Raw genomic sequence first — 26066 nt, 5'->3', positions numbered from 1 at the left:
CTCCTAGCTCTGTGATCTGAACCCTTGGTCTTTTTTCCCGCATTCCCTATACCTGGAGCCGCCTCTGGATTCCTCTTTCTCTCCATCTCAAGGTCAATCTCTCTCTCGAGCCCTAACAATCATGTCATCCAGCGTTTTACAGCTGGACCGGCTCACGAATTGGTGGATATCACTATGCAGCATCTCATGATAACGAGCCTTCTTCATTTCCTCATCAGCCGCGTACTGAGGAACAAGAAGATCCCTCTCCTGGCGGTAATCTCCGCCACTGTCTCTGTAGTCTGGGTAAGATCCTGAAACTCGCGTGCTAACTGTTGCACCTCAATAACCGGTGCGAACTCGGCTCTGAAGTTGGTAGTAAAGTCTACCCAGATCATGGCATCCAAGGTTGCATCAACCCCGATGGCATGACCAATCTCCTCCCACCAATCCTGTGCCCTGTCCTTCAGAAGACAAGACACCAATCTGACCTTGTCCCTCTCGGGACATCTGCTAGTCCGGAAGGCGTTGGCCACGTCTGCCAACCATTTGGTGCTCATTATGGGGTCCCGTGCCCCGTGATAATCCGGAGCCCCGCATGCCCAGAACTCCGTAAAAGTAAGCGTGCGCGACCCCATCATGGCCACCACCTCAGCACGGAAGGTGCTCAACCTCTCGTCCATCATCTCTAAGATACCCTCCTTGATCGAACCGAAGATCACAGGAGTCTGCTCAAGTATGGTGTGAGTAATCTATGAAGAGAGAAACTCCCTAGTCTGCTCATCCAACTGCCCGGCCTCCGGGCCTGATCCCGATCCCCCTTCGGCACTTGAACTGCCGACTGCTGGTCTAGGGCGTAATACCACCATTCTGAAACACAACATAATAAACGTCAGGAACACTGATATATCTTGAGGAATCACTACTACCAAGTTTCCTGGTCTTATCTCAGCTTTCCTTGATTTAAGTACGGATCCTCTACTTCCAGTAGTACGGGCCCATAATACCTTCCACATCTATCTGTACTTTCCTCAAGTACTGCCTTGACTCCACCAAGTCACTATCACTGTTAATGATCTATGTTACTCCCATCCTAGGCTTGCCCTAGGGAATCCCCTGACTATACCCGATCTGGTCCTCAGCTGCTGAAAACCTCCTTGTGATGCCAATTAGCCATCACCTGAATACCATCACATGCGGCGAGGCTCAGATAATCCTTCAAGTAAAAGACGCATCCCTACAACAGTTAGACTTAGACAAGAGCTGCGCAATAGGGCTAAGTCTAGCACTCTGAGATTATTCAACCCTGTTCACATGTGACGTGACGTATTCACCTAATGGCTAACTCCCATCACTTAGAGTCCCACAAAGCACAAAGCAAGCAACATTCAGACATAGGAGACTACTCAAGCAATTTTATCCTCAAAATGGGGAACTATACTAGCATGCAATGCTAAGCTAATATTATCTCGCATAACCTAAAAAGGCTATCCTACTGCTGACTACTCCATGTTAGCATGCAATTCTTATAAGGCTGAAACATATATAGCAGACACGTAAGGCATCCTCCTAGATGCTTAGTCCTATTCTAGCATGTTGTTCTACTGAAACTGAACTGATATTCGTAACATAACTTGTATGGGTAATTTGGGAGTACTTACTTGATCTCGACTGATCGCATACACCACACCCTTTTCTCTTTTCAAAGTTCTTATCTTTCTAAAATTCTTTTTACTTTTCTAAAACTCTTTTCTTTCGAAAAACATTTTACCATTTCCTTAGTTTGAGTTCAAACACACCCGGAAGTGTGCCCAAATCCCTCAAACCAAGGCTCTGATACCAACTTGTAACAACCCAAAATTCGACCCCAAAATTTTTGTTTAATAATTACTAAAAACACCATGTTAATATCATAAAGTAAAACTCGTACGTCAATATCTCAAAACAATAGCAAAGTATTACGAGGAAACTGTATCAAGACTGTATCAAATCACATCCATGAATAGCTAAAATAACTCCCAGGACAAACTAAAGTTGTGGTGTGTGTGATGCCGTCAACCCGAGCTCTTCCCTTTACTTGCGGAAGTACCTGAAACCAAAACTGAAAAGTGTAAGCACAAAGCTTAGTGAGCTCCCCCAAACTACCACATACCATACAATAACATATAAACACATATTGCGTCTTGCCCATTGCATCGGACCGAAGTCCGGAAACTACATCGGACCGAAGTCCGGAACTAACCAGTGCATTGCCCTCTGCATCGGACAGAAGTCCGGAAACTGCATCGGACCGAAGTTCGGAAATGACTGGGACCTTGTCCCCTGCATCGGACCGAAGTCCAGAACTAACTGCATCCGACCGAAATTCGGAAACTGACTGAGCATAACATAGCATAGCATAAACATACCAACTAGCATGAACACATAAACTGCATACTGCATCGGGCCGTAGCCTGGAACACATAATACATAAACCCTGTCTGAGCCACGAAGGCATCAAACATCCTAACTACTGCATCGGACCGAAGTCCGGAAACTACTGCTAGTTAAACGGGTCGGCATTGTGGCCTTAGACCCATTCCTACTGGAAGGAAACTCACCTCGTACACTGGCTGCTAAATGAACTGCTCTGGAAACCGACTGCTGCTACTCCGGTATCTCCCCGGCTACAATTACTGATAACTGTACTGAGGGTAAAATGACTATTTTACCCCTGGTCAAAGTCAACCTCCAGTTAACCGGACTCGCCGAGTCTGAGGAACTACTCACCGAGTCTGAGGAACTACTTGCCGAGTTCTGTCGAGCAGATTCCATACAACTACATTCGAATCCGCTCTATGGTTCCTAACTCGCAGATCTGAAATCTTGAAACCATCTGAACACGTAAAGTTGCTAACTTACGTGTAACTATGAAGGAATAAATCCACCCTACACAAACATAACTTTACTCGGGAAAAATCATCCGAATCGCCGAGTTGCTCATACAACTCGTCGAGTTCTAAGGCAAACTTCATCGGACTCGCCGAGTTGTTCTTCCAACTCGTCGAGTCGACGGCTAACTTCATATAACTCGTCCAGTCGTCCTGTGGACTCGCCGAGTTCATTCAGCCCTTTTTCCATACAGATCCGATCTGAGCCGTGCAGCTGCTATAAATCATGGATCTAGACTTCTAGGGAATGTTTTTCACATAAAGTTTCTAACTTTACGTGCATGCATGGCTTTAAAGGCTTCATATGACCAAAATAAGCTCTTAATGGGGTTTTAGGCTCAATGGGGACTTTGATCACAATCATAACCAAAACTTTATACTTCTAGCATGCCATGAGTGTCCAGATCTGAGGTATAACCCGGCCACAAGGCCTAATCACAAGGAAATTTGGGGTTTTGGGGGTTTAGAAACCACAATTTAGGAACAACATAGATCTATATGATCAATAAGAAAGGTATATAATTTAATACCAGAAAAGATGGCCAATAGAGTGTGTATTCTGGATCTACTTCCTCTTCCTTGAACTCTCCAACTTTCTCCTTTTCCTTCTTACTCCAAAGATGCCTTCACAAGCAATAAACACACACACACACACACACACTAAGAAACAATTAGGGTTTGATAAGGAATGCTCTGAGGGTGATGGAGGCCGAAATGGGGTTTATAAGGACGTTTAAATAGGTTGCAAACCCTAAGAATTAGGGTCTCCTCCTGATTGGCCTACTCGCCGAGTCCACACGTGGACTCGCCGAGTAGATCACTTAAACCCGTATCCAACTCGACATCTACTCGGCGAGTTAAGGTTACAACTCACCGAGTAGCTCTTCCTAAAAGAGCATTTAATCAAAATAAATATGTACCAGGAACGAGGCGTTACATACGTAACCTTTTTTACTACAAATCACCTATAATTATCATCTTCGGATTGACTACAAAATATTTTACTATAAATTGCCTACGACTTTTTCAATTTGTTGTGATATATTTATCTGTCGAAATCCGTCACTAAAAGGATTTTATTTTTTTTTAAATTAAATAATTGTAATAAAATTCAGATTTTTTCTACCCAAAATGCAAGAAAAAACCCAATACATTAGACCTAATATTATATTCGTATTCAACCACAAAAAATATTATTCATTATAAGAAAAAATTTCAAATACATTAAAATAGTCAAATACATTAATTTCTAACAAAAACATAAAGTTAAGAACTATTTGTCAGATTAGCAAGTGGATTGTTCAAATATCTCAAAATGGCCGACATTTTTTCTTCTAGTTGTGTTTGTCGCATATCCATTTCATGGTATCTTATTTGCAATCAACTAATTAAACATCCATTTCATCTTGTCTTTATTGTAATTGCAAATCAAATTGAGTGCTACACCACAATCAACATAGCAAGAATAGCCCATCCAGATATATTGGTAAAAAGGTGAATCGTTTTATTAATAATGTTAGTTGCATAAATGGATGAAAATACGAAACATTGTTTTATAAATTAACCAAAAAAATAAGTGAAACATAATTGAATACATAACTATGCAGCCACTTCAAATAATTTATGATAAAACTGATTTTATGGATCCTGTAACATGCCTTAAAGAATTATCGATTACATTGCATGGATGTTGGCATCCTTATATAAGCATGATAGTTTGTAAGCAAATATAGACAAAGCTAATAAGATATGCCTAGTGATTATGTATGATCCCTAATGAAATTGAATCTTTAACAATTAATTGTAAAAGTGAAAAACATACCACCCGCCACTAGTTGTCGATAACTACCATCATATACCCGTTGTTAACATAAAAATGAAAAAGATATTCATGGTTGGAGGTGATGTTGTAACGACATGAATTTTTAAAACAATTTTTTATTTTTAATCGTATTAATCTTCATAACACATTTCATAAAACATCATTCACTTAGTTACATAACATAACACTGAGTTTAATCAGTTAATAATCTAGGATCCTCGAAACATAATTCTTTCTCTGGTGTGTACAATCAAGTCGGCACCGCCCCGCAATCTGAAAAAACCTGAAACACATAACACATAACACGGTAAGTATGAAGCTTAGTGAGTTCCCTAAAATACCACGCACAAGTATTTAGCCACTCGAGGCTATAGCTCTGTAAGACCTTTCGGTCAATGTGTCTCAGTGGAACCCTTCAATCCCATAGCTCGTTGGTCCCTCTGGTCCGGTCATAGCTCGTTGGACCCTTCGGTTCGGTCTGGCTCGTTGGACCCTCTGGTCCGGTCATAGGTCGTTGGACCCTTCGGTCCTGTCTGGTTGAAAGCCTTCCGGCCTCATAGTTCGTTGGACCCTCCGGTCCGGTCTATATAACACATAGCATAAAATCACACAGACAAAATGCATAACTCAAGCAACCACATAAGACCCTCTGGTCACACATAATTACCACTCTTGATAAAGTATAGTGAGAAGACTCACCTAGTGGCTAGTAGGTAATAGTCATCACTCGAAAATCCTGGACTAGCCTCCGCCTACACATTAGACAAGCATCTCGATCATTATTCGCCTTATTACTCATTTAATCCTTAAGTCCTCTTTTCCCCTTTTTACCCTCAGGATGGGTAAAAGTCTATTTTACCCCTCCTTGGTCGCTCCTGCCCCTTATTGACTCACCTAAGAAGTCAACAGAAAGCTAGACTGAGTCAATAGCCAAGATTGACCTGACTCACCGAGTCTACTCATATTCTCCACATTCTTCCTAGGGTTCACTCAACTCACTGAGTTGACTCCCAACTCGAAGTTAACACTGGTTCCAGGCTACTAGGTCACACCCGCTACGACTCGTCGAGTCATCCCATGGACTCGTCCAGTTGGCTCCATCGGATTTCTCATTCAGCCGCATGAGGTCAGATCTGTGACTCTAGCTTATAGATCCAACCTCCTAGCATCCAAAAGTTACGTAAAGGTCCATACTTTATGCTCATGCATCACATATCTAGCTCTTTTTGACAAAATGACCCTCTTAATGGTGTTTTAGGCTCAATACTCTTATGTGACTACAAAAAGTTGGGATCATGGGACTCTTTCGACCTCTCATGGTCCAGATTTGATGTTTAAGCTACAAAGGGACTTCACCCAAACAAACTCATATTGAATATAGAAATGTTATACGTCGGAAATCAGGATGTTACAATTCTCCCCCACTAGAATTAGATTTCGCCCTCGAAATTACTCCTTAACTACACAAAGATTGAATCCAACAACCCGAAAGGCACTACCGAAAGGATCTGATACCACACCGATATCTTTTTCCATGGACACCTGAATCCACACAGAAATTCCCAAGTCCAGAACAGATTTGACCCTTCCGCTGCTAAGATACCCCTTTCTGACCTTCCCAAAATCTGGAACTCTAGTGGCCTGGTGTAGCACCTGTTCCTGGTACGTAAATCTTATTTGAGTAATCTCTTTCTTTTTGCCTTGGACTCGGCGAGTCATAGGTCAGACTCGCCGAGTAAGGACGGGACCCGGGACATGTTTAAGTTGGCGACTCGGCGAGTCCATATTCTGGACTCGGCGAGTCACCGCTGTTGGATGAAACCCTAAGTTTCAGGGGTTTGCACCCTATTTAAACAGCATATCCGCCCCAGGCCAGCCCCCATTCACCCCCAGAGCTCCCAACCCTCGTTCTAAGCTTGTTCCTTGAGAGTTTAAGGCTATTGTGTGTGTTCTTGAAGGTTTTGAGGCAAAAAGGGGAAGTAGATCAAGAGGAAGGAAAGGAATCCAGGCATCCTTGCACTCTTTCAGCAGTTCTTTTGAGGTATAATCCGTCTTTCCCCTGTTTCTATGCTTATTACTTCATGTAAGTCATTCTTGAGCCAATCCCCAAGTTTGTATGTGCAAATTATCTCGTAATAGGCTGATTGACCCTTAGATGTAGGCATGGTTGAGCTCCAGGAGCTCAGATATGCTGCCTTTATGGACCCTCATTGCATGAAGACCCTAGATTTACCCTCTTGAGTACATTTTGAACCCTAAAACCCTCATGGGTGAATATCTACACGTAAAGTTGTAAACTTTACGTGTGATTCGTGTTCTAGAAGTCCAGATCTGTGAATGCCATGGACTGGAATTGAGCAAATCTGTGTATTTAATGGGTGCATGGCAACGACTCGGCGAGTCGTTCATGTGACTCGGCGAGTCTGATCGCGAGTCTCTGAGTTTATCCTTTTTTCGTAGTGTCGAGTGTGCAGTGAGTCACGGGGTGTGACTCAGTGAGTTGGCAGCTGAACTCATCTATGGAGGAACTCGGCGAGTCGATTCCCTGACTCGGCGAGTTCAAGGCAATCTCCTTAGATCAAGAACAGACTCGGCGGGCTGTTCATACAACTCAGCGAGTCTCCGCATAAGTGTTCATTGGATGAAGATGAACTCGACGAGTTGTTCATACAACTCGGCGAGTAGGATGAAGGACTTGAATATCAGTTTAGAAGAAGAACTCATCAAGTCATAGCCTAACTCGACGAGTAGAAACGGGACTCAGGACAATCGTCTGGATAGGGACTCGGCGAGTTGGAGAGCCAACTCGGCGAGTCGGATCAACTGAAAGTTGACTCTGACTTTGACTTAGGGCTTGACCCGGGGTAAAATGGTCATTTTACCCAAAGGACAGTTAGCAATGTTTGATTGAGTATGTTGTGGGAATTGCAACCGGAGGATTTCCACCTTTCCGGAGCAGCAGCAGCAGCAGCAGTCAATCAGTTCCCGATCCGTTCAGCAACTACTTTGAGGTGAGTTATCTTCCAGTAGCGGTGGGTCTACGGCCACAATGCCGGCCCACCAGTAGGAGTCGTATGTTATATGATTGTCTTTATGATATCATCTTGGTTGCTACTACGTGTTATGTTATATACTAGCATGATACGTTATATGTGATAGTAGTAGAGTTCGGTTGTTAGGACCGAAGGGTAGTCAGACACCCTAGAAATGTCTAACAGTATGTGATGATATGTTTGCATGCTGGCCTGTTATGTTATGCGATAGAGGTAGTAGAAGGGGACCAGTCCCCGAGGATCGGTTGTTAGGACCGATGGGTAGTCAGCACCCCAGAATGGCTTGACATGGGTAGTCAGCACCCCAGAATGGCTTGACACGGGTAGGACGGCACCCCAGAATGGCCGTATGGGTAGGTCGGCACCCCAGAATGGCCGTACCGGGTAGTCAGGCACCCCAGAATAGCCTGGCAGCATGTATGTTATGTGTTTGTATGGTATGTGGTACGATGGGGAGAACTCACTAAGCTTTGTGCTTACAGCTTACAGTTTTGGTTTCAGGTACTTCTTCTTCAAAAGGGAAGGAGTTGGCGCAGTAGCGGCACATCATGCACACACACTGGTTTCCGCATTTACGAGATTCTCTAGGATTCGTACTCTGATATTTTGATGGGTTGTGTGACTTGACTTTTAAACATGGTCTACGTTGTGTTATGGTTTGATTAAACAATGTTTTTAACTATTGGTGTTTTTCTAAGTAATGTTTTTAAAACAAAAATTTTTAAACGTGAAAATTGGGTCGTTACACCTGGCCCACTGCTAGACCGCCCACTCAAGTTATCATCATGTTATTCGCTCCTCGAGTCATCAAACCCTCATAAATCACTGCTCCTCTGATTCTCATAAGACAAAATCCGACAATCGGCTACCGATTACTCACACCAAACGTACAAAACGATCTGAATCACGCCCCAAGGAACGATAGGGTTCACCTCCCACCAGGGCTCATCCACCGAACTATCATCCGAACCCATCCGAACAATAAACTTTCAACACCCTGTTCTCCGATACAAGAACAAAACGATCCTGCTCGCTCAGAAGTCCTCAAACATCTAAAAATCATAATCCTTCACTTTCCCCAGATGTCTCTTTTTAACATTTAGCACCTAGTCAACTCTCGACCTCACAGTTGGACCTCAAAAGGTTACCCACTACATGCCCAACACGTATCGCCGCCTTCCTTCTCACAAAAACTATCTCGGTCCATTGTGACACACAAGTCACAAAGTTATTTTTTCCCCAAGTGAATACTATGATCCCAATTGATGGTTCACTCAACCCCGACCTCTATCGTCTACTACACATAGTTACATGCATCTCACGGTACCTCCCGTACCCGAGTACTAACCTACATAGGTATGGGATATCAGGTGACAAACAATACCCCCCAACATGGAACCCACCTCAGAATCTAGAGTCTCATCTCGCCTACCCATCGCACCACTAGAGATAAAAACTCAAACTCGAGAGTTTGGTCTAAACCAGAGTTGGAACCACTCGTCCCAATGAAGCACTCAACTTATGACTCATGACCCGCAACCCACGCGTATACCACTTCTCTACTTCCATTTGGTTGCAACAACCACAAATCAATTCAGAATATAATGATTCCCGCAAAATATGGAGACCCCAGCCTTGCCCCTTGTTTGACCACCAGGATCCCAACAACTCAAATACTAGGGCTACCCAAGCCTAAAACTCTTCTGCTTCATGCTCTAATCAGAGAGTACTTCATCACAACAATCTCTCGCTGACTAGTGAGTACTACGGCTCCCCGCAGCATCACAACAACCCCTCACTGACTGGTGAGTACTACGGCTCCCCGCGGTATCACAACACCCTCTCGCTGACTACTGAGTACTACGGCTCCCCGTAGCATGACAACAACCTCTTGTTGACATTAGCCGAAGGGCTCCCACTAGAACCATAGATACTTAATACACCACTTGTCATCTCAAACTCAAGACCCAAAATAATCCGAATTTCAAGGCATTAAACTCGGATACATAGGTACACCATCACAGAACCTTACAATGTCTTGCCTCAGCCACTGATCTCCTATTTACGACATCATACTCTGATACGCAAGGCATCCCTGCAGAATTCCTTTCACCACCGATCTTCCTAACACTCAACCCAAAATTTCAGAATATTACAATTCTCAATTTGAAACACGGAGAAATGGTCAGTGACTCAGAAAATGTTGAAGAAAATCCGAAACTCCCCTATAATGCTCAGAACTCATGCAAACATACTCATAACGACCCGGAAGTTGGTTGCCTAATCAACTTCTGCCCTTCCCAACGGCAAATACTAGACCATACATTGCACCAGAAATTCTCAACCGCCGAACTAACCTTACGGGTCAACTCCCTCGAATTCACCATTATAAACTTGGTCTCATGAATCCATTCTGCATGTCTCTATATCCAGTTCTCGAACCGTTCTTGAACAAATCTCTGATCCCTTAAGAAAATACTCGGTTCTCCCCCACTTAGGGTTCGACCCAACACTAATTGGCACATTAACAATCTATCCCACAGACTGTTTCTACCCGTAACATTGCACCTACCCTTGGAAGGTGTTGCGCAACGCTCGCTGAACTCCCCGCTAAAGATCAAGCAACTCAAAATACCCCGAATTTCTAATGAAATTATCAGAAACTTCTCATCATGACTGCCTCTAGTCATTCAGAATCTCATACCATCCCATTACCGAACATCTCAAATGTCCAATAGTAACCCTAACTCTCAGTCTGGAAATAATGAACTATCATACTCCTCATCCTTGACTCCTCAACCAACGTTCCATCACGTAAATTATCGTAAGAGCGGAGACCTCATTACCACACTCGATACCCATCATAGACAATAAGAGCCACCGCCTCGATATAGGCCACTTGATCGTCCGATGCTGCAGCTAATACATGCCCCACTATGCTCAAATAGAGTGCATCCTTGTCCTTGACTATCTCGATCCCCACTAACAACCTGCTCATGCTATATCGTTACCTCACAGTAGACAAACTGCCCAAATACTCTGGTGGAAGATCACCGTCAATGCTAACCCCTCAGGGTTTACCCCCAATTACAGAAACCAAAATCTCATCACCTCTTATGTATTCCCATAGGAAACGGAAATAGCACCACTCAGGTTACAGAATATGACATCTCCCTATCGGTTGATTGCTCAACTTAGGCCGCAATCCTCCATAAATATCATCTCTACTCATCCTTGAGTCTTGTGACTTCGTCTGACATCTCACCAAAAATACCTTGGAATCATCTCGACTTCCCTCACAAGGGATGCTTCGTGGAAACTCGTTCAACATGGCCCTCTAACCTCATACTCTATCGCATCCGATCTCCACCTAATCAATCACGAAGGAATAACTGGAAAAACACAAGCATTATCTGCTACGAATCATAGTACTCGAACCACGACATCACCTCTCAATCTGCTACAAAGCATGGTACTTGAACCATGACATCACCTCTCAATCTGCTACTTAGCATGGTACTCGAACCATGACATCACCTCTCAACCTGCTACTTAGCATGGTACTCGAACCATGACATCACCTCTCAATCTGCTACTTAGCATGGTACTCGAACCATGACATCACTTCTCAATCTACTACTTAGAATCTCCTGAATATCCCCTGTTTCGAGTATGGGTCCTCTGCTTTCTGTAGTACGGGCCCATACTACTTGCCACATCTACCCATACTTTCTACACGAGCCATCCTAGAGTTTCTAAGTAGCTGCTCAACCTTCTTGACCACCAATCCCATCACGCATGCTCGCTCCTCAGTGAAATGCTCTACTCTGTCAGCATACTCATCTGACTAAGGTCACTCCTCAGCGAAATGCTCCATCATCAGCTACTAAGAAACTCTTATGATGCCAGTCATCTACCTCCTGAATATCGTCACATTCACTTGGTAGCTGACTCCCATCATTGGGAGTTCCACAAAGCATGAAGCAAGCATCATTCGGGCATTGAATAAACACATAAAACCCACTCTAGGTTACAACTCTATTGATCTAACCAACTCAATAGGTGTCACCGAACTCAGGAAACTCTACCCCACGTGGGAATCTAGCGACCCTCTCAGTAGGCTCCTCTAATGCTCATCTAGGTGTCTTACCTAGATTAATCCTCTACTCGAAACTCTATCTATGTAATATTCATGTTGGATACTCTTACCCAACACATACTCGGAAGCACATCATAGATAACAGCAACTCCTAGGCTAAGGCATCATAAATCAGGCCAATCTTGTTCTAAAGTATGAAATACCTAGCCTATCCTCTACCATGCAGAATATCACAAAATATCTCATAGCACAAAATAGGGTATTTTGGGAAATCACCGTTTGGGCTCTGGCTGATTGTGCACACTGCTCCTCTTTTTCTCTTAGAAACTCTTGCTCGTTTTAGAAAAATCATTTCTTTGAAATTTTTTATCAAATCCTCAGTTTGAGTCCAGATTTACCCTAAGGTGCATCCGAATCCCTCAAACCAAGGCTCTGATACCAACTTGTAACGTCGTGAATTTTTAAAACAATTTTTCATTTTTAACCATATAATCTTCATAACACATTACAGAAAACATCATTCACTGATTTACATAACATAACACTGAGTTTAATCAGTTAATAATCTAGGATCCTCGAAACATAATTCTTTCTCTGGTGTGTACAATCAAGCCAGTACCATCCCGCGATCTGAGAAAACCTGAAACACATAACACATAACACGGTAAGTATGAAGTTTAGTGAGTTCCCCAAAATACCATGCACAAGTAATTAGCCACTCGAGGCTATAGCTCTGTAAGACCTTCCGGTCAATGTGTCTCAGTGGAACCCTCCAATCCCATAGCTCGTTGGTCACTCTGGTCCGGTCATAGCTCGTTGGACCCTCCGGTTTGGTCTGGCTCGTTGGACCCTCTGTTCTGGTCATAGCTCGTTGGACCCTTCGGTTCGGTCTGGTTGAGATCCTTCCGGCCTATAATTCGTTGGACCCTCCGGTCCGGTCTATATAGCACATAACATAAAATCACACAAACAAAATGCATAACTCAAACAAGCACATAAGACCCTCTAGTCACACATAATTACCATTCTTGGTAAAGTATAGTGAGAAGACTCACCTAGTGGCTAGTAGGTAATACACATCACTCGAAAATCTTGGACTAGCCTCCACCTACACATTAGACAAGCATCTCGATCATTATTCGCCTTATTACTCATTTACTCCTTAAGTCCTTTTTTCCCCCTTTTTACCCTCGGGATGGGTAAAAGTCTATTTTACCCCTCCTTGGTCCCTCCTGCCCCTTATTGACTCACCCAAGAAGTTAACAGAAAGCCAGACCGAGTCAATATCCAAGATTTACCTGACTCGTCGAGTGCACACTTGTGACTCGCTGAGTCTACTCATATTCTCCACATTCTTCCTAGGTTTCACTCAACTCACTGAGTTGACTCCCAACTCGAAGTTAACACCGGTTCCAGGCTACTAGGTCACACCCGTTATGACTCATCGATTCATCCCATGGACTCGTCGAGTTGGCTCTATCGGATTTCTCATTTAACCGCCTGAGGTCAGATCTGCGACTCTAGCTTATAGATCCAACCTCCTAGCATCCAAAAGTCACGTAAAGGTCCATCCTTTATGCTCATGCATCACATATCTAGCTCTTTTTGACAAAATGACCCTCTTAATGGTGTTTTAGGCTCAATACTCTTGTGTGACTGCAAAAAGTAAGGGATCATGGGACTCTCTGGACCTCTCAAGGTCCAGGTATGATGTCTAAGACACAAAGGGACTTCACATACTTCATAACTCAACTTAAAAGAGGGTGAAGAAACCCTAAATTTAAGATATCTACTAACCATACGATAATAGGTATAGATTTATACCTTAAAGAACAACCTTGAATGGATTAGCAGCAGATATGAGCCCCTCAAGTCGATCTTGCTTGAATAACCCCTTCATCATTGCAAGAATGCACCAAGACGATGAAATCAGCCCCCCCCCCCCCCCTCCTTCTCTTTACGCTCTACGGATCAAATAGGGTCTGAAGGGAAAGTGTGGCCGCAAATGAAGGCCATAAGAGCCTTTAAATAGGTCACAAACCCGGACAATTAGGGTTTTCCTCCGTAGCGCTGACTTGGCGAGTCAGATACCCGACTTGTCGAGTCCATCCATTTAACACGTCACCAACTCACTACCCTACTCGACGAGTTGCGATATCAACTCGTCGAGTCACCCAAGCAAACTCATACATGCATATAGAAATGTTATACCTTGGAAATCAGGATGTTACAGATGTCTAAGTTGAGAACAAACAGTGAATAAGAGTATGAACACAAAATGATTAGTCCGCATGTGAATTCTTCTCTATCTTTGAACACAAAATGATTAGTCCTCATTTTAATTCTTCTCTGTCTTTTGTCTAAATAAGTTATTTCTTCATTCTCCATGGGGGCATGTTTTTTTTTGAAAATTAGAGTAAAACATCAAAACCAAATAAACGGAAAAGATGAAAGTTGCCAGAACATGTGAGGCAATGGCCACTAATTAGTTTGTGGGCAACATTGATGTTCAACAATAAAAAAGAAAACATAACTGACAAAACCAAAGTAAAATTCATGTTTTTAAATATAAAAAGTTACTCACAAGTATTCTAGAGAATCCATTTGTGATATGGACCATGGAAGGGTGCCAACCATTTGTGATATGGACCATGGAAGGGTGACAATATATCTATATCCAACAAGGTTTCGGAATTATAATAAATTTCATACAACAAATGAGATGAAAAACATAGTATAAAAATGGATGAGTAAAAGATTAACAAAAAAAAAACATATAATTTTTGTACATTTAGAGGAAGGCTATGAGGTATCTAATTCCCAGACTTTATAGTTTCCAGATATAAAGCAAAATTTATGGGTTTGGCGTAAAAAAACTTGTTGTCACCACTATTCGCTTTCATGAGTATGGAGGAACAATTCGACCGCCACCACCTCAGGTCGTCGTCGTCGTTGCCGACTAACCGATATTAGTCGGCCTGTGAAGCAACTTGATGTCGCAACCAATACCTTTCATTCTTCTTTTCTTTAGATCACTCTATCTCTCGGCACCATTCCTTCACTTTCTCATATTTTTATACTCTCGTCAATCTCTCATCCCTCGTTTTCTATTTCACGATTGAGAATGCACAAAGGAGTGTGTGTCATGGAGGTGGTTCTGGAGAGCGGGTGAGAAAAAAGAAAATTAACGGTGAACCTTAGAGTGATTCAAACCCTAGACTATGGTCGATGCTTTTGTATGTAGAGTATGAGAAATAGACTGAATCTAACCCTACAAGATGGGAGGTAACAGAGGAATCAGTCACATAGATGGCACAAGAGACAGAAACGTGGATGTTTAATTAATTTTATAATTGTGGTTCTCACGGGTTATAAACTAGTTCATGACAATAAATAATGGATATAATAATAATAATAATAATAATAATAATAACAAATAATAATAATGATAATAAACATATAAATAGTGATGATGATAATAATAATAATAATAATAATAATAATAATAATAATAATAATAATAATAATAATAAAAGGAAACAAAAAGTATTGTTTTTGTAATAATCACACTAATAATAATAATAATAATAATAATAATAATAATAATAATAATAATAATAATAAGAGTAAATTACACGAATGGTCCCTATGGTTTAGGGTAATTTGCGCGTTTGATCCCTAACTTATTTTTTTAACTCGGAAGGTCCTTACTATTTGTTTTTGTTACGCGTTTGGTCCCTATCTTACCTAAAAAGACTATTATGCCCTTGATTTTTTTAATTTATTTAAATAAACACACCCTAATCCCACCACTCACCTTACCTCACCTACCCCATCATTTTTCCCTTTTAAATAATAGTCTTTTTTAGATAAGACAGGGACCAAACGCGTAACAAAAATAAACAGTAGGAACCAAACGCGTAACAAAAACAAACCATAGGGACCTTCCAAGTTAAAAAAATAAGTTAGGGACCAAACACGCAAATTACCCCAAACCATAGGGACCATTCGTGTAATTTACTCTAATAATAATAATAAAAGGGAAATGAAAAAAAAAGTTTTCTATGGATTACCTAGGAAAATTAAAAAAATCTCCTTCTTTTTTACTTCCGTAGGTAATTTCTCACAAAATACTTAGAGATTATCATGTTGGAATTAAAAAAAAAAAAAAAAAAAAAAAAAAAAAAAAAATTTGTTTCTCCAATTTTCCTTAGTTATACTGTAGGTAATTTCCTACGGAATACTTACAGATTATTAAATTGGAATAAAAAAATTATATTATGTAGATAATGTGTAGGTAATTACTAATAGATTACCTAAAAAAAAAAAATTGTCATTAATTCATAACTATTTTGTAAGTAACATAGGACAAAAGATTTTGTGGTTGATTTGTACCTATTTTGTAAGTAATTATCTACACATTTTTCGGATGGATGATTTTTGTAGGTAAATTGTATTTTTCAAGTAGTGAGTAGCCTAAGAATAACTACAAATATTGATAATGTATTAGGTTAAGCATGTAAACATTCTATCAGTACTTTATTTTAAGTGTGTTTCATGTGTTGGTGAAGACATAAAATAAATAAAATACGAAAAGAATATTTAGGCTTGCTGAGATTTGAAATTTAGTACCAATCCTAGTATGCTACCATAAGAATCACTTGGGACGAGGTTAAAGTGATGTCCTTTTGTGTGCATGAATTCCTTTTGCAGCTCCATATATAAAATGATTTCGTTCCTATAATTCTTGACAAAATGAACGTTCAAGAAACTAGAAACTAGGTAGGTTTTGATTATGCTTTTGTTTACTGTAGTCTTTTCGTTGTAATATAATTGCACAATACTATCGTCATATGTGCGTGCTATTTTCTTCTAGCTAGTGAACATAGCACATATGCAAAACTTTCTTCTAGCTAGTGCACATATCACATATGAAAACTTCAATGTGACATAACTTTCTTTTTAATTCAATGTTCCAGTTACACTAATATTTCGTGCCTTGTACAACTTCTAAAAGCAGGAAAGGCAAGCTATGGCTATGATTGGGATTGTACCTGAAGAACTAAAAGAAGAAAACTATGAGTTCTGGAAGGTATGCGTAAAGAGTTATCTAGTAGGTCAAGGTCTGTGGGATGTTGTCTCAAGAGAAGCTACATCCGCCGAAGAGGATACACCAGAATGGCAAAAGAAGAACGCTCAGGCTTTACATGCTATTCAACTAGCCTGTGGATCACGTGCCTACTCCAAGTACAAGAAGAACACACATGTCTCCGCTAAATTTGCTTGGGATCACTTGGCCGAGATGCGTCCTAGCGCATCACACGATACTGAAGTTACACCTGATCATGGTCTCCGAGGTGAAATACCTGGTATATTTGTTAATTTATCAGATTTTTTGCAGTAAACTTAATAACCTAACGTTGCATTATTATATATATATATATATATATATATATATATATATATATATATATATATATATATATATAAAGAAAGTATGGAAATGATATATCATAGGGGTTAATGAGCACTTGCGACATGAAAATCTATACAATGCTGTGGAAGATGGTGATATCGAACTAGTGAAAGAGATCTTTAAGAACAACCCGAATGCAGGAAGAGCGATTGTAACTCCTCATAGAGATACAGCTCTCCATGTTGCAATCCTCTCTGGAAATATTAAGATCGCACTTGAATTGGTGAAGCAGATGACCCCAGAAGACCTGGAAATTGCTAATGAGTTTGGTGCCACTCCTCTCTCTCTTACAGCTATAACGGAAAGTACAAAATTGGCTAAGGCCATGGTGCAAAAGAATCGTACGTTGGTTACAATAAAAAAAGGAAATACTGATGAAAGCTCACTTCCTGTGATTGTGGCTTCAATGTATGGTAGAAAGAAAATGGTTCGCTATCTCTATTCCAGGACTCCAAAGGAGCTGTTTGACCCGACAAGAGGCATGGAAGGTGTGTTGCTTCTGAATAATTTGATCACCGCAGATTTATTTGGTGAGTGAGTTTAATTTTTCATGCATAGATAATTTTTTCACATGGAGAAAATAATATACCTTGTTTCAGAAATATATGGGTACTTATATTCTTAATGCTGCAGATATTGCTTCCATGCTACTAAATAGGTTCCCACAGCTAGGCGTCACCCATGATCACCATGGCAATTACGCTCTTCATAAATTGTCTCACAAGCCTTCCGCGTTTGCTAGTGGAAGTGAATTTCCTTTCTGGAAACATTGGATTTATCGATGTGAGCAATCGTACTTTCTTTCATTTAAATTTTCATGATTTGACATAAGCTCAAATTAATAAGGAGAAACATTTTTAGGATTTTAGGATCGAATATATGAAATCGTAATAAATAAATGATCAAAGCACTATGATCTTACAATGACATAAACATAGCCTTCAAGGTTTTACATACATTCTCTTTTATAGCGTGAATCTAAACGTGACATGTTTTTTAAAATTTATAGCTCTTCGATCCATTTAAAATTAATTATGGGCCAATGGCGGTTCATCCCACCCATCTAAGTAAATTTTGTTTTTTTGGCTCCCAAATTTGAATTTTCCCAAATTTATGGTTAATTTTCATATTAAATTATTCCTCGTCAGTTTTAAAATCTCGTGATTTTCTTGACTTTTGTAAAATCATGTGATTAGTTAACATCTTCTTGTCAGCAATGTTTTAAAAATTGGTTTTTTAGTTGAACCGGTATGGTCAACGGTTCAACCGGTTTAAGCGGTTCGACCGTTGAGTGAACCGATTACTATAATTTTCTTATTTTTTTTATTTTTCTACGCACACATACATACATAAATCAAGAATTTGACGTCCATAAGTTTAAACTTGTAAATAAATCCAAATACATTAAAAAAAAGCACACAGCTATAAGTTTGATATCAATCTATGTATTTTTATTCTATTTAACAGGTTCAACCAGTTAAATTTTAACCGTTTTAACCAGGTTTTTATAAAAAAAGACTGGTTCATTCCGCTTCAGAAATAGATTTAAAACCTTGCTAGTTAAACCGTTTCCTTCTCTGGTTTCCGATCCAACCGGTTCAACTGGCCGGTTAAAAACAGTTTTTAAAACATTTGTTATGAGTGTTTTTCCTTTTTTTTAGACTATTTCTAAAACTACTTGTAAATTCATCTATGTTTCTGATGGGACTTGAACCCTCAACCTCAGTAACAAAAAATTACATCCGATACCGTTAGCTTAGAAGTTGTGAAGTCACTTCAAGGTTAAGTCTCTTTTTCTCAAAGAGCATGCATACATGACTCTTTTGATTTGCTCCACAATACTAACAATATCCTTGATCTTAAGTGAAACACATTAATATAACAAACCTTAAATTGAATGTATCCATGGTTGGAAATGAATCTCCATGCACCAACAAACGTTCATTTTGATGGGGTTAAATGTGATTTTCGGGCTTTAAGAATGAAAATCTCTTACTCAGCTATCTAAACAATTTGCATCTAAAGTTAGAAAATTTCTAACTAAAATGTCGTAACTCTTTCGATTTTAAGACGTTTTCATTTTTAAAGGCCAAAACTCATATTTAACCCTATCAAAACGATGAAGGATTTGTTGGTGCATGTAAATTCCTTTCCAACCATTGATTCACTCAATCTAAAGTTTGTTATCTCAAATTGTTTTCAGTTTTAAAGGCCAAAACTCATATTTAATTATATCAAAACGATGAAGGGTTTGTTGGTGCATGGAATCCCTTTCTAAACTCAATTTGAACTTTGTTACCTCAAACTGCTTCATTCAAGTTTAAGGATATTACTTAGGGTTAGTCAGGTATAGTATATTGAAAGAGTCATGTATGTAATGGGAGAACGACAAAAGTGTCATAAAGAGACCTATAACCTCAAAATAACTTAAATCTTTTATCTATTCAAAATTATAGGGTTTATATATGGCGGTTTGCCCCACACATCAAAACCAACTTTTTGCTCTGAATTTTGAATTTCCCGAATCTAAATTCCTCCATATGCAAGTAAAATATCCCTATGAATTCTACAATATAAGCATCCTCTTAGTCCTTGAAGCCATACATTTTCCACCATATCAATGAATTTATTTCAAAAGATCTTACATGCTTCCTTAAGAAATGGTTGCACTAGCAACCTCATGAAATATTGCATATTAAGACATTCATAGATGGATAGATTAGTTGATCATCTTTTGTTCTTGCTTATGTAATAGTTCACCTATTGTGGGCAACACTCGTCATCTTCTTTCTAACATATTTTCTAATTAATGTAGCTATTTAAAAGATATTAATTTCCTATTTTCATTTAATTGTATTGTGAGCTTTTAGAATTAAAACAAAACATGGGCTTTTATCTTTTGGATTACCAAATATCCAATGATTGGATAACAGACTAAATTGTATGTAAAATTGACCCATTCACCACACAGGCCTTGTACAGTTACCCACCTCAAACATTTAGATTTTAGGGAATCAGAAATAACAATAAATACAAACTTGGATATATCCATGGATCGTGTTTTCAAACACTTTCCAAAATTTCTAATTCGTCCCTTTTGTCTGGGATAGACGAATTCATAAGTGTGATAATCCAAGAATGAACCAATCCAAATTACATGCCTAGTTCGGATTATGAAACACATAATATCTTGTTTGACGTGTTCTTGAGAGATAGAACAAATCAGATAAATAGATTTCAAATGTATGAGATTTTCCAACCCTTTTCCTGGAACATTTATATCTTATTTATACATGAAGGAAAAATCGTTAAAATCGGTTAAACCAAAATTGATGCCAAAATATGGTGGTTATTATAACCACCACTAAGGGCTCTACCCCTTGGACCTCACTATGGGTGATGCCCCTTGGAAAATCGTACCTAGGGGCGCTGCCCCAGGACCCCTGTGTCCCGAACTCATATTCGAACTCATATTAATCACTCCCGAGTATACACCTCGCACCTTTAACTTCGGAGGATGAAATAGAACTCAACATATCTCATTATTAATAACAACTACATTAAAACATATTGATAACACTTAAATAACCAACAAAACACACCCTCAAAGACACCTCAACTGATAGTTCAAAAGAATTGATGAAATTAGGCGTAGATAACGTATGTAAGTGTCTATTACAAAATCAACTGGACTAAATTAAGTTTATCGTCCACATGTCACAATTACAAGTCACACCGATAATTAATGCTTGGTTTTAGAGTAAATTATACGAATGGTCCCTACGGTTTGGGGTAATTTGCAAGTTTGATCCCTAACTTATTTTTTTAACTCGGAAGGTCTCCCCTGTTTATTTTTGTTGCACGTTTGGTCCGTGTTTTACCTAAAAAATACTATTTTGCCATTGATTTTTTTAATTTATTTAAATAATGTGAGGTACGTAAGGTAAGGTAAGGTAAGATGAGGTGGAAGTGGGATTGAGGTATGTTTATTTAAATAAATGGTAAAATAGTATTTTTAGGTAAGATATGGACCAAACGCAACAAAAACAAACATTAGAGACCTTCTGAGTTAAAAAATAAGTTAGTGACCAAACATGCAAACTACCCAAAACCATAGGGACCATTCGTGTAATTTACTCCTGGTTTTAATTAGTAAAGACTAGGTGTCTTAAATATAAAATCATTTCAAAGGATTTAAGTTGAACTTAAAAGATTACAATTAAGTCCGTGTGCCTATAACCAAATTCTTTGGATAATAAAGAGACTAAAAGAAATAAACTTAACCACATAGCCCACGATTATTTATATTATATGATAATTAGCTTTATGCATAAAAGAATTCTAATTAAAGTTAATAATTGACATAAAGTATAAATATCATATAATCGCAACTTAAAATATTACAGTTCAGTTATGGGCCTATAACCAGCTTTTTGGGTAATAAAGAGACTAAAAGACAAACTCAACCAGCTAGGCCTCAATTATTTTTATTATATGAAAATTAGCTTTATGCATAAAAGAATTATAGTTGAATTTAATAAATTAAAGACATAAAGTAGCTAGGTGTTTGAACCTGGACCATCAATTAGAAAATACACAACACAACCATATAAGCCACAACTAATTCCTATGCATGTCATATTATATAATCCATTTGAGTTAGATTTAGAACAAGGCTGGATCTTGAACACGAAAGCTCCAAATAACTAACATTTGTCGATGCCAACTACACTGCTACACGATTCATTTTCATAACAACAAAAAAAAGTCTATATACATATGTACTTATATGTCCAATTTAAGGCCCAAATCCGTCACTGGCTTGTGGGCTGGGCCTGCATGATAGGAAGTTGGTATTGACTAATGATGAAGAAAGAAAACTCCTGATCAACTGCATTTTCTAGGAAATAAGACGCATGATTGATTAGCTTCTTTTATGAAAAATAGATACATGTATTATTTGAAAACCAAAGGTTTAATTACTCCCGACGAATCTAAACAGGTGTGCGTATACATTCTCCATGGGATGTTCAGACCCAAAAAAGTGACCCTTCAAATGGATCAGATCATGAAATCGACATCGATCAATCCAGTAATGAAGAGGAACTTATCAGCCATCCAACCTTACTACATCAACTAGGATGGTTCTTGCTGCGATCTTTGGGTATGTAATGCTTGAATTCACAGTTTCACACACATTCTTCTTTTCATGAGCCTTTCCACGAAAGAAAGATTCCATTTGAACATTCATTTTTATATTTTACTTTCAGTACCAGATATCAAGCATTTGCATGAAAAAAAGTTGGTAAATGATGAAGCAAGTAAACTCCTCAGCTGCATTTTTAAGGAAATGAGGAACATGAATCGCTCACAACTTGAAAAGATGGAAATCGATAAGGCCTTGCATGGTGCAATTAAGCATGGAATCGTTGAGTTTGTGGTGGAGCTGCTAAAATACAATCCTGAGTTCATATGGAGGAAAGACAAAAGAGGAAGGTCAATCTTTTCACATGCAATCATTCTTCGCCAAGAAAAGATCTTCAGCCTTTTTTATAGTTTAGGGACAAGGAAAAGCATAGTAGCTAGTAGACATGATATATTCCACAACAATTTTCTACATCTTGCAGCAAAGCTCTCTCCTCCGGCTCAACTTGAGCGTGTTTCGGGAGCTGCCTTACAAATGCAAAGGGAACTCCAATGGTATAAGGTATGCTATGTTTAGAAGACCACAAATAACTAGCTATTTTTCAAGTTCTTTTAGGTTTTTATGTTTGAAAAACTAAAAAATTGTTTATAAGTTAACTTTTAAAAAAAATACTAAAACTAATATTTCAACTAAGGCCTTATGGTATACTGAGCATGTTTGTAATCTATGTGGTCACGAACAAAAAATGTGAACACCACCCCATACTCTTACTGGTGGCTAGTGGTGGAAAAAAATCATGGTCAAATGTGGTGGGAAAAACGGACAACAAAATCCAATCAATTTTTTTCTCTCTCTATCTCTCTCTACCTCTCTCTACATTTTAATTAATTTAAAAATATATATTTTTTTAATTTAAAAATAAAAAAATAAGAAGAATATAGTGGTGGGTATCCCATCGGTTTAGTGGTTGAATATGGTGATGAGGTGACCCTCACCACTATAATGGTTAGTAGTGGGTATAACGGATGACCTAATGATAGACACAGAAAGAAATGTAATGGGTTGCACAATTTTTTAAGGGTTGCATTATTAGAAAAAAAAAATCATTTTCGAAGACAATTTCCATCCAAAATCCTTTACTAAAATGGTTTCACCGACAGATTTACACTAAGCTTACACTTATTAGGATTTTATGGTAAATTGTCAATGAATTCTTTGTGACGAATTTTGATAAATTTACACTAAATTTTGCATTTGATGGTAAATTTTGAAGGGTTGTCTGTGACACCTACTATGCCCAGCCCTCTGACCCTAGTTTTAACAAACTTATTGAGTTTTTTTTTAATTCTTTCAAATATATATGTTGATTAATTATAAAAAATAAAAATAATAAAAAAAACCCTTCAATCTTCCACATATTCTTTATATACTATTTTACATATTTCATCTTTTAACAAACATTATTTTTTTATCGATTAAATTTTCGGTTAGTAAATCAAACAAAACCCTTAACCTACTAGAATTAATCATTATATTCATTTTAACCATTAATAATTTTAGGAGGTGGAAAGGTTAGTACAACCGAAATACAAAGATCAACTGAATGAAAACAATTGGAAGCCCAGCACATTATTCAGTGAAGAACACAAGGATCTAGCAAAAGAAGGCGAAAAATGGATGAAGAATACTGCAGGGTCAAGTATGATTGTAGGAACGCTTATTGCTGCCGTCATGTTTACAACAGCCTTCACCATACCTGGTGGCACCAACGATAGATCTGGTCTACCCATCATGTTATACACTGACAGAAACACATTCATGATCTTTATGATATCAAATGGACTCTCTCTCTTCACATCATCCACTTCAGTGTTGATGTTCTTAGGTATTCTCACAGCAAGATATGCAGAGAACGACTTCCTTATGTCTTTACCCACCAAATTGATCTTTGGAATTGCATGCCTTTTCTTCTCGATAGTTACCATGATGGTCTCTTTTGCTGCTGCTATGTATCTAATGCTCCATAAGACGTTAGAATGGGTCTCCATACCTCTTATTATTTTCTCTACTTTGCCTGTACTTCTCTTCTCAGCTCTTCAGTTCCCGCTCCTATTGGAAATGGTTTTTCGTACATATGGCTCTACGATTTTTGAGAAACATAAGAAACTTGCCACCTCTACCAAGAAGTCTCTCCGTTAACTTTGTTATGTAATGTCACGTTGAGTTTTACGATGGTGTGTTTTCTCGTTTGAGTGTGAGTTTTTTGTTATTGCGCGCGGTTTTTGTTCATTGTAATCTCAAGTTGACTTATTGAATAAAAGGATTGTTTTTAACAGTTTTAATTAAGAACATAGAGCCAATATATTCACATAACAAGAACATATCCATCAAGAAGTGACAAGTAACAATATATTCACATATTGCGGTTTTTGTTCGTTGTAATCTCAAGTAACTAGACACTAATCAATACATATGTTCAAACAAATAACAACAGATTTATCATATTCAATGAGCTTTACAACTTTTTGTAAACTCAGAAGCCGAAATTGAGTTGCCAATGGACAGAAGCCTAACATGAATTTGGATTGTTATTAAGTTAATACACAATGTTAATTAACAAAAACGAACCAAACTTGATTGCGCAATTTTGATTGAATTTTCAATGTCATCCAAAAACAAACAGGCAACTTGGTGGTAATTTGACTTACTAAATTTAAAATAATCAAGAGTAGATGATGAACAACATCACAATAACAAGTATGTAAGAAGCACTTAGGTTTAACATAAACTGAAACTTTATTCATAATTCAAGACTCATGTCACCTGGAGTTTTTATTTTAAACATTATTAAAGCGCATATATATTACATCATCTCATACATGTAGACCTTCAAGCATAACAGGTTGTGGCAGAGGCGAGCCACCACAATAACCTTTAAGAATATCACCTTCTTCAGACGTGAAGCCAAGAGAAGTAAGCATCGAAGGCCAGCACCCATAAGTGATGACACGAATGGCTCTGCAACACTCCATTGTCAAGTAGCTGTCTCCGTTAAGAAAGAAAAGTATGATTTCATTTGTGCAGGATTTCAACTCTAGTAATGCATTCCAACAGTCCATTAGCCCACCATCCTTTTCTCCCTGAAGTCTTGCGACCAGACCTTCGCCAGGCTTGATCACATGCATTTTCAGAGCTGTTGAACCGACTTCGGTAGTAACAAGGCATGATAGTAGAAGTAGTGTGATAAGAAGAACCCTTATAGCAGCCATTATCAGATGAGATTAGGAATTTACTTTGAATTTTCAGGGCTTTGTTGAGGGGTTATATATAAGGAACTACGTTTGACACTATGCGATGCATATGTAGAGGTGCTTATGGAATAAAATAATCGTTTAATATTAAATGCATTAAACAAATACTTAATTATGAAAAACGAAAAAAAACTGATGGATGATTTAATGTTAGAAACCCAAAAGATCGACTATACTAATTACTATTATGAACTTTTTAGCTTACATCTCATGAATTAATATCAGAATTTATCATCACATTTTAACCTTT

At 38.7% G+C, this 26066-nt stretch overlaps 2 protein-coding genes across 3 annotated transcripts; one reads left to right on the top strand and one right to left on the bottom strand.

The window, feature by feature from the left end:
- Window positions 1-16643: 16643 nt before the first annotated feature.
- Window positions 16644-24847, top strand: LOC145036418 (uncharacterized). 2 transcript variants are annotated; one of them, XM_078984953.1, is made up of 7 exons: window positions 16644-16665; window positions 16904-17240; window positions 17401-17889; window positions 17993-18142; window positions 22362-22523; window positions 22630-23066; window positions 24066-24847. In XM_078984953.1, exons 2-7 carry the CDS (start codon window positions 16916-16918, stop codon window positions 24702-24704), a joined length of 2202 nt encoding a protein of 733 aa, XP_078841079.1. In that variant the 5' UTR covers window positions 16644-16665; window positions 16904-16915; the 3' UTR covers window positions 24705-24847. The 2 variants fall into 2 exon arrangements, with proteins under 2 accessions (XP_078841079.1, XP_078841006.1); XM_078984880.1 differs by having other exon boundaries at window positions 16904-17252.
- A 531-nt stretch (window positions 24848-25378) lies between these two features.
- Window positions 25379-25774, bottom strand: LOC145001951 (egg cell-secreted protein 1.2-like). Its single transcript, XM_078961279.1, has one exon. It carries the CDS (start codon window positions 25772-25774, stop codon window positions 25379-25381), a length of 396 nt encoding a protein of 131 aa, XP_078817405.1.
- Between the last annotated feature and the right edge of the window lie 292 nt (window positions 25775-26066).

The sequence above is a fragment of the Lactuca saligna genome, chromosome 1 (assembly GCF_052625555.1).
Source record: "Lactuca saligna cultivar CGN05327 chromosome 1, ASM5262555v1, whole genome shotgun sequence".
Taxonomy (NCBI): domain Eukaryota; kingdom Viridiplantae; phylum Streptophyta; class Magnoliopsida; order Asterales; family Asteraceae; genus Lactuca; species Lactuca saligna.
The sequence above is the reverse complement of the archived record's forward strand: the minus strand, read 5'-3'. Positions and strand labels throughout refer to the sequence as shown.

Coding starts and splice junctions, on each gene's coding strand:
- LOC145036418 (XM_078984880.1), top strand. CDS start 16,916: ATGGCTATGATTGGGATTGTACCTGAAGAACTAAAAGAAGAAAACTAT. Junction 17,253..17,400: donor TCTCCGAGGTGAAATACCTG/GTATATTTGTTA, acceptor GATATATCATAG/GGGTTAATGAGCACTTGCGA. Junction 17,890..17,992: donor GATCACCGCAGATTTATTTG/GTGAGTGAGTTT, acceptor TTAATGCTGCAG/ATATTGCTTCCATGCTACTA.
- LOC145001951 (XM_078961279.1), bottom strand. CDS start 25,774: ATGGCTGCTATAAGGGTTCTTCTTATCACACTACTTCTACTATCATGC.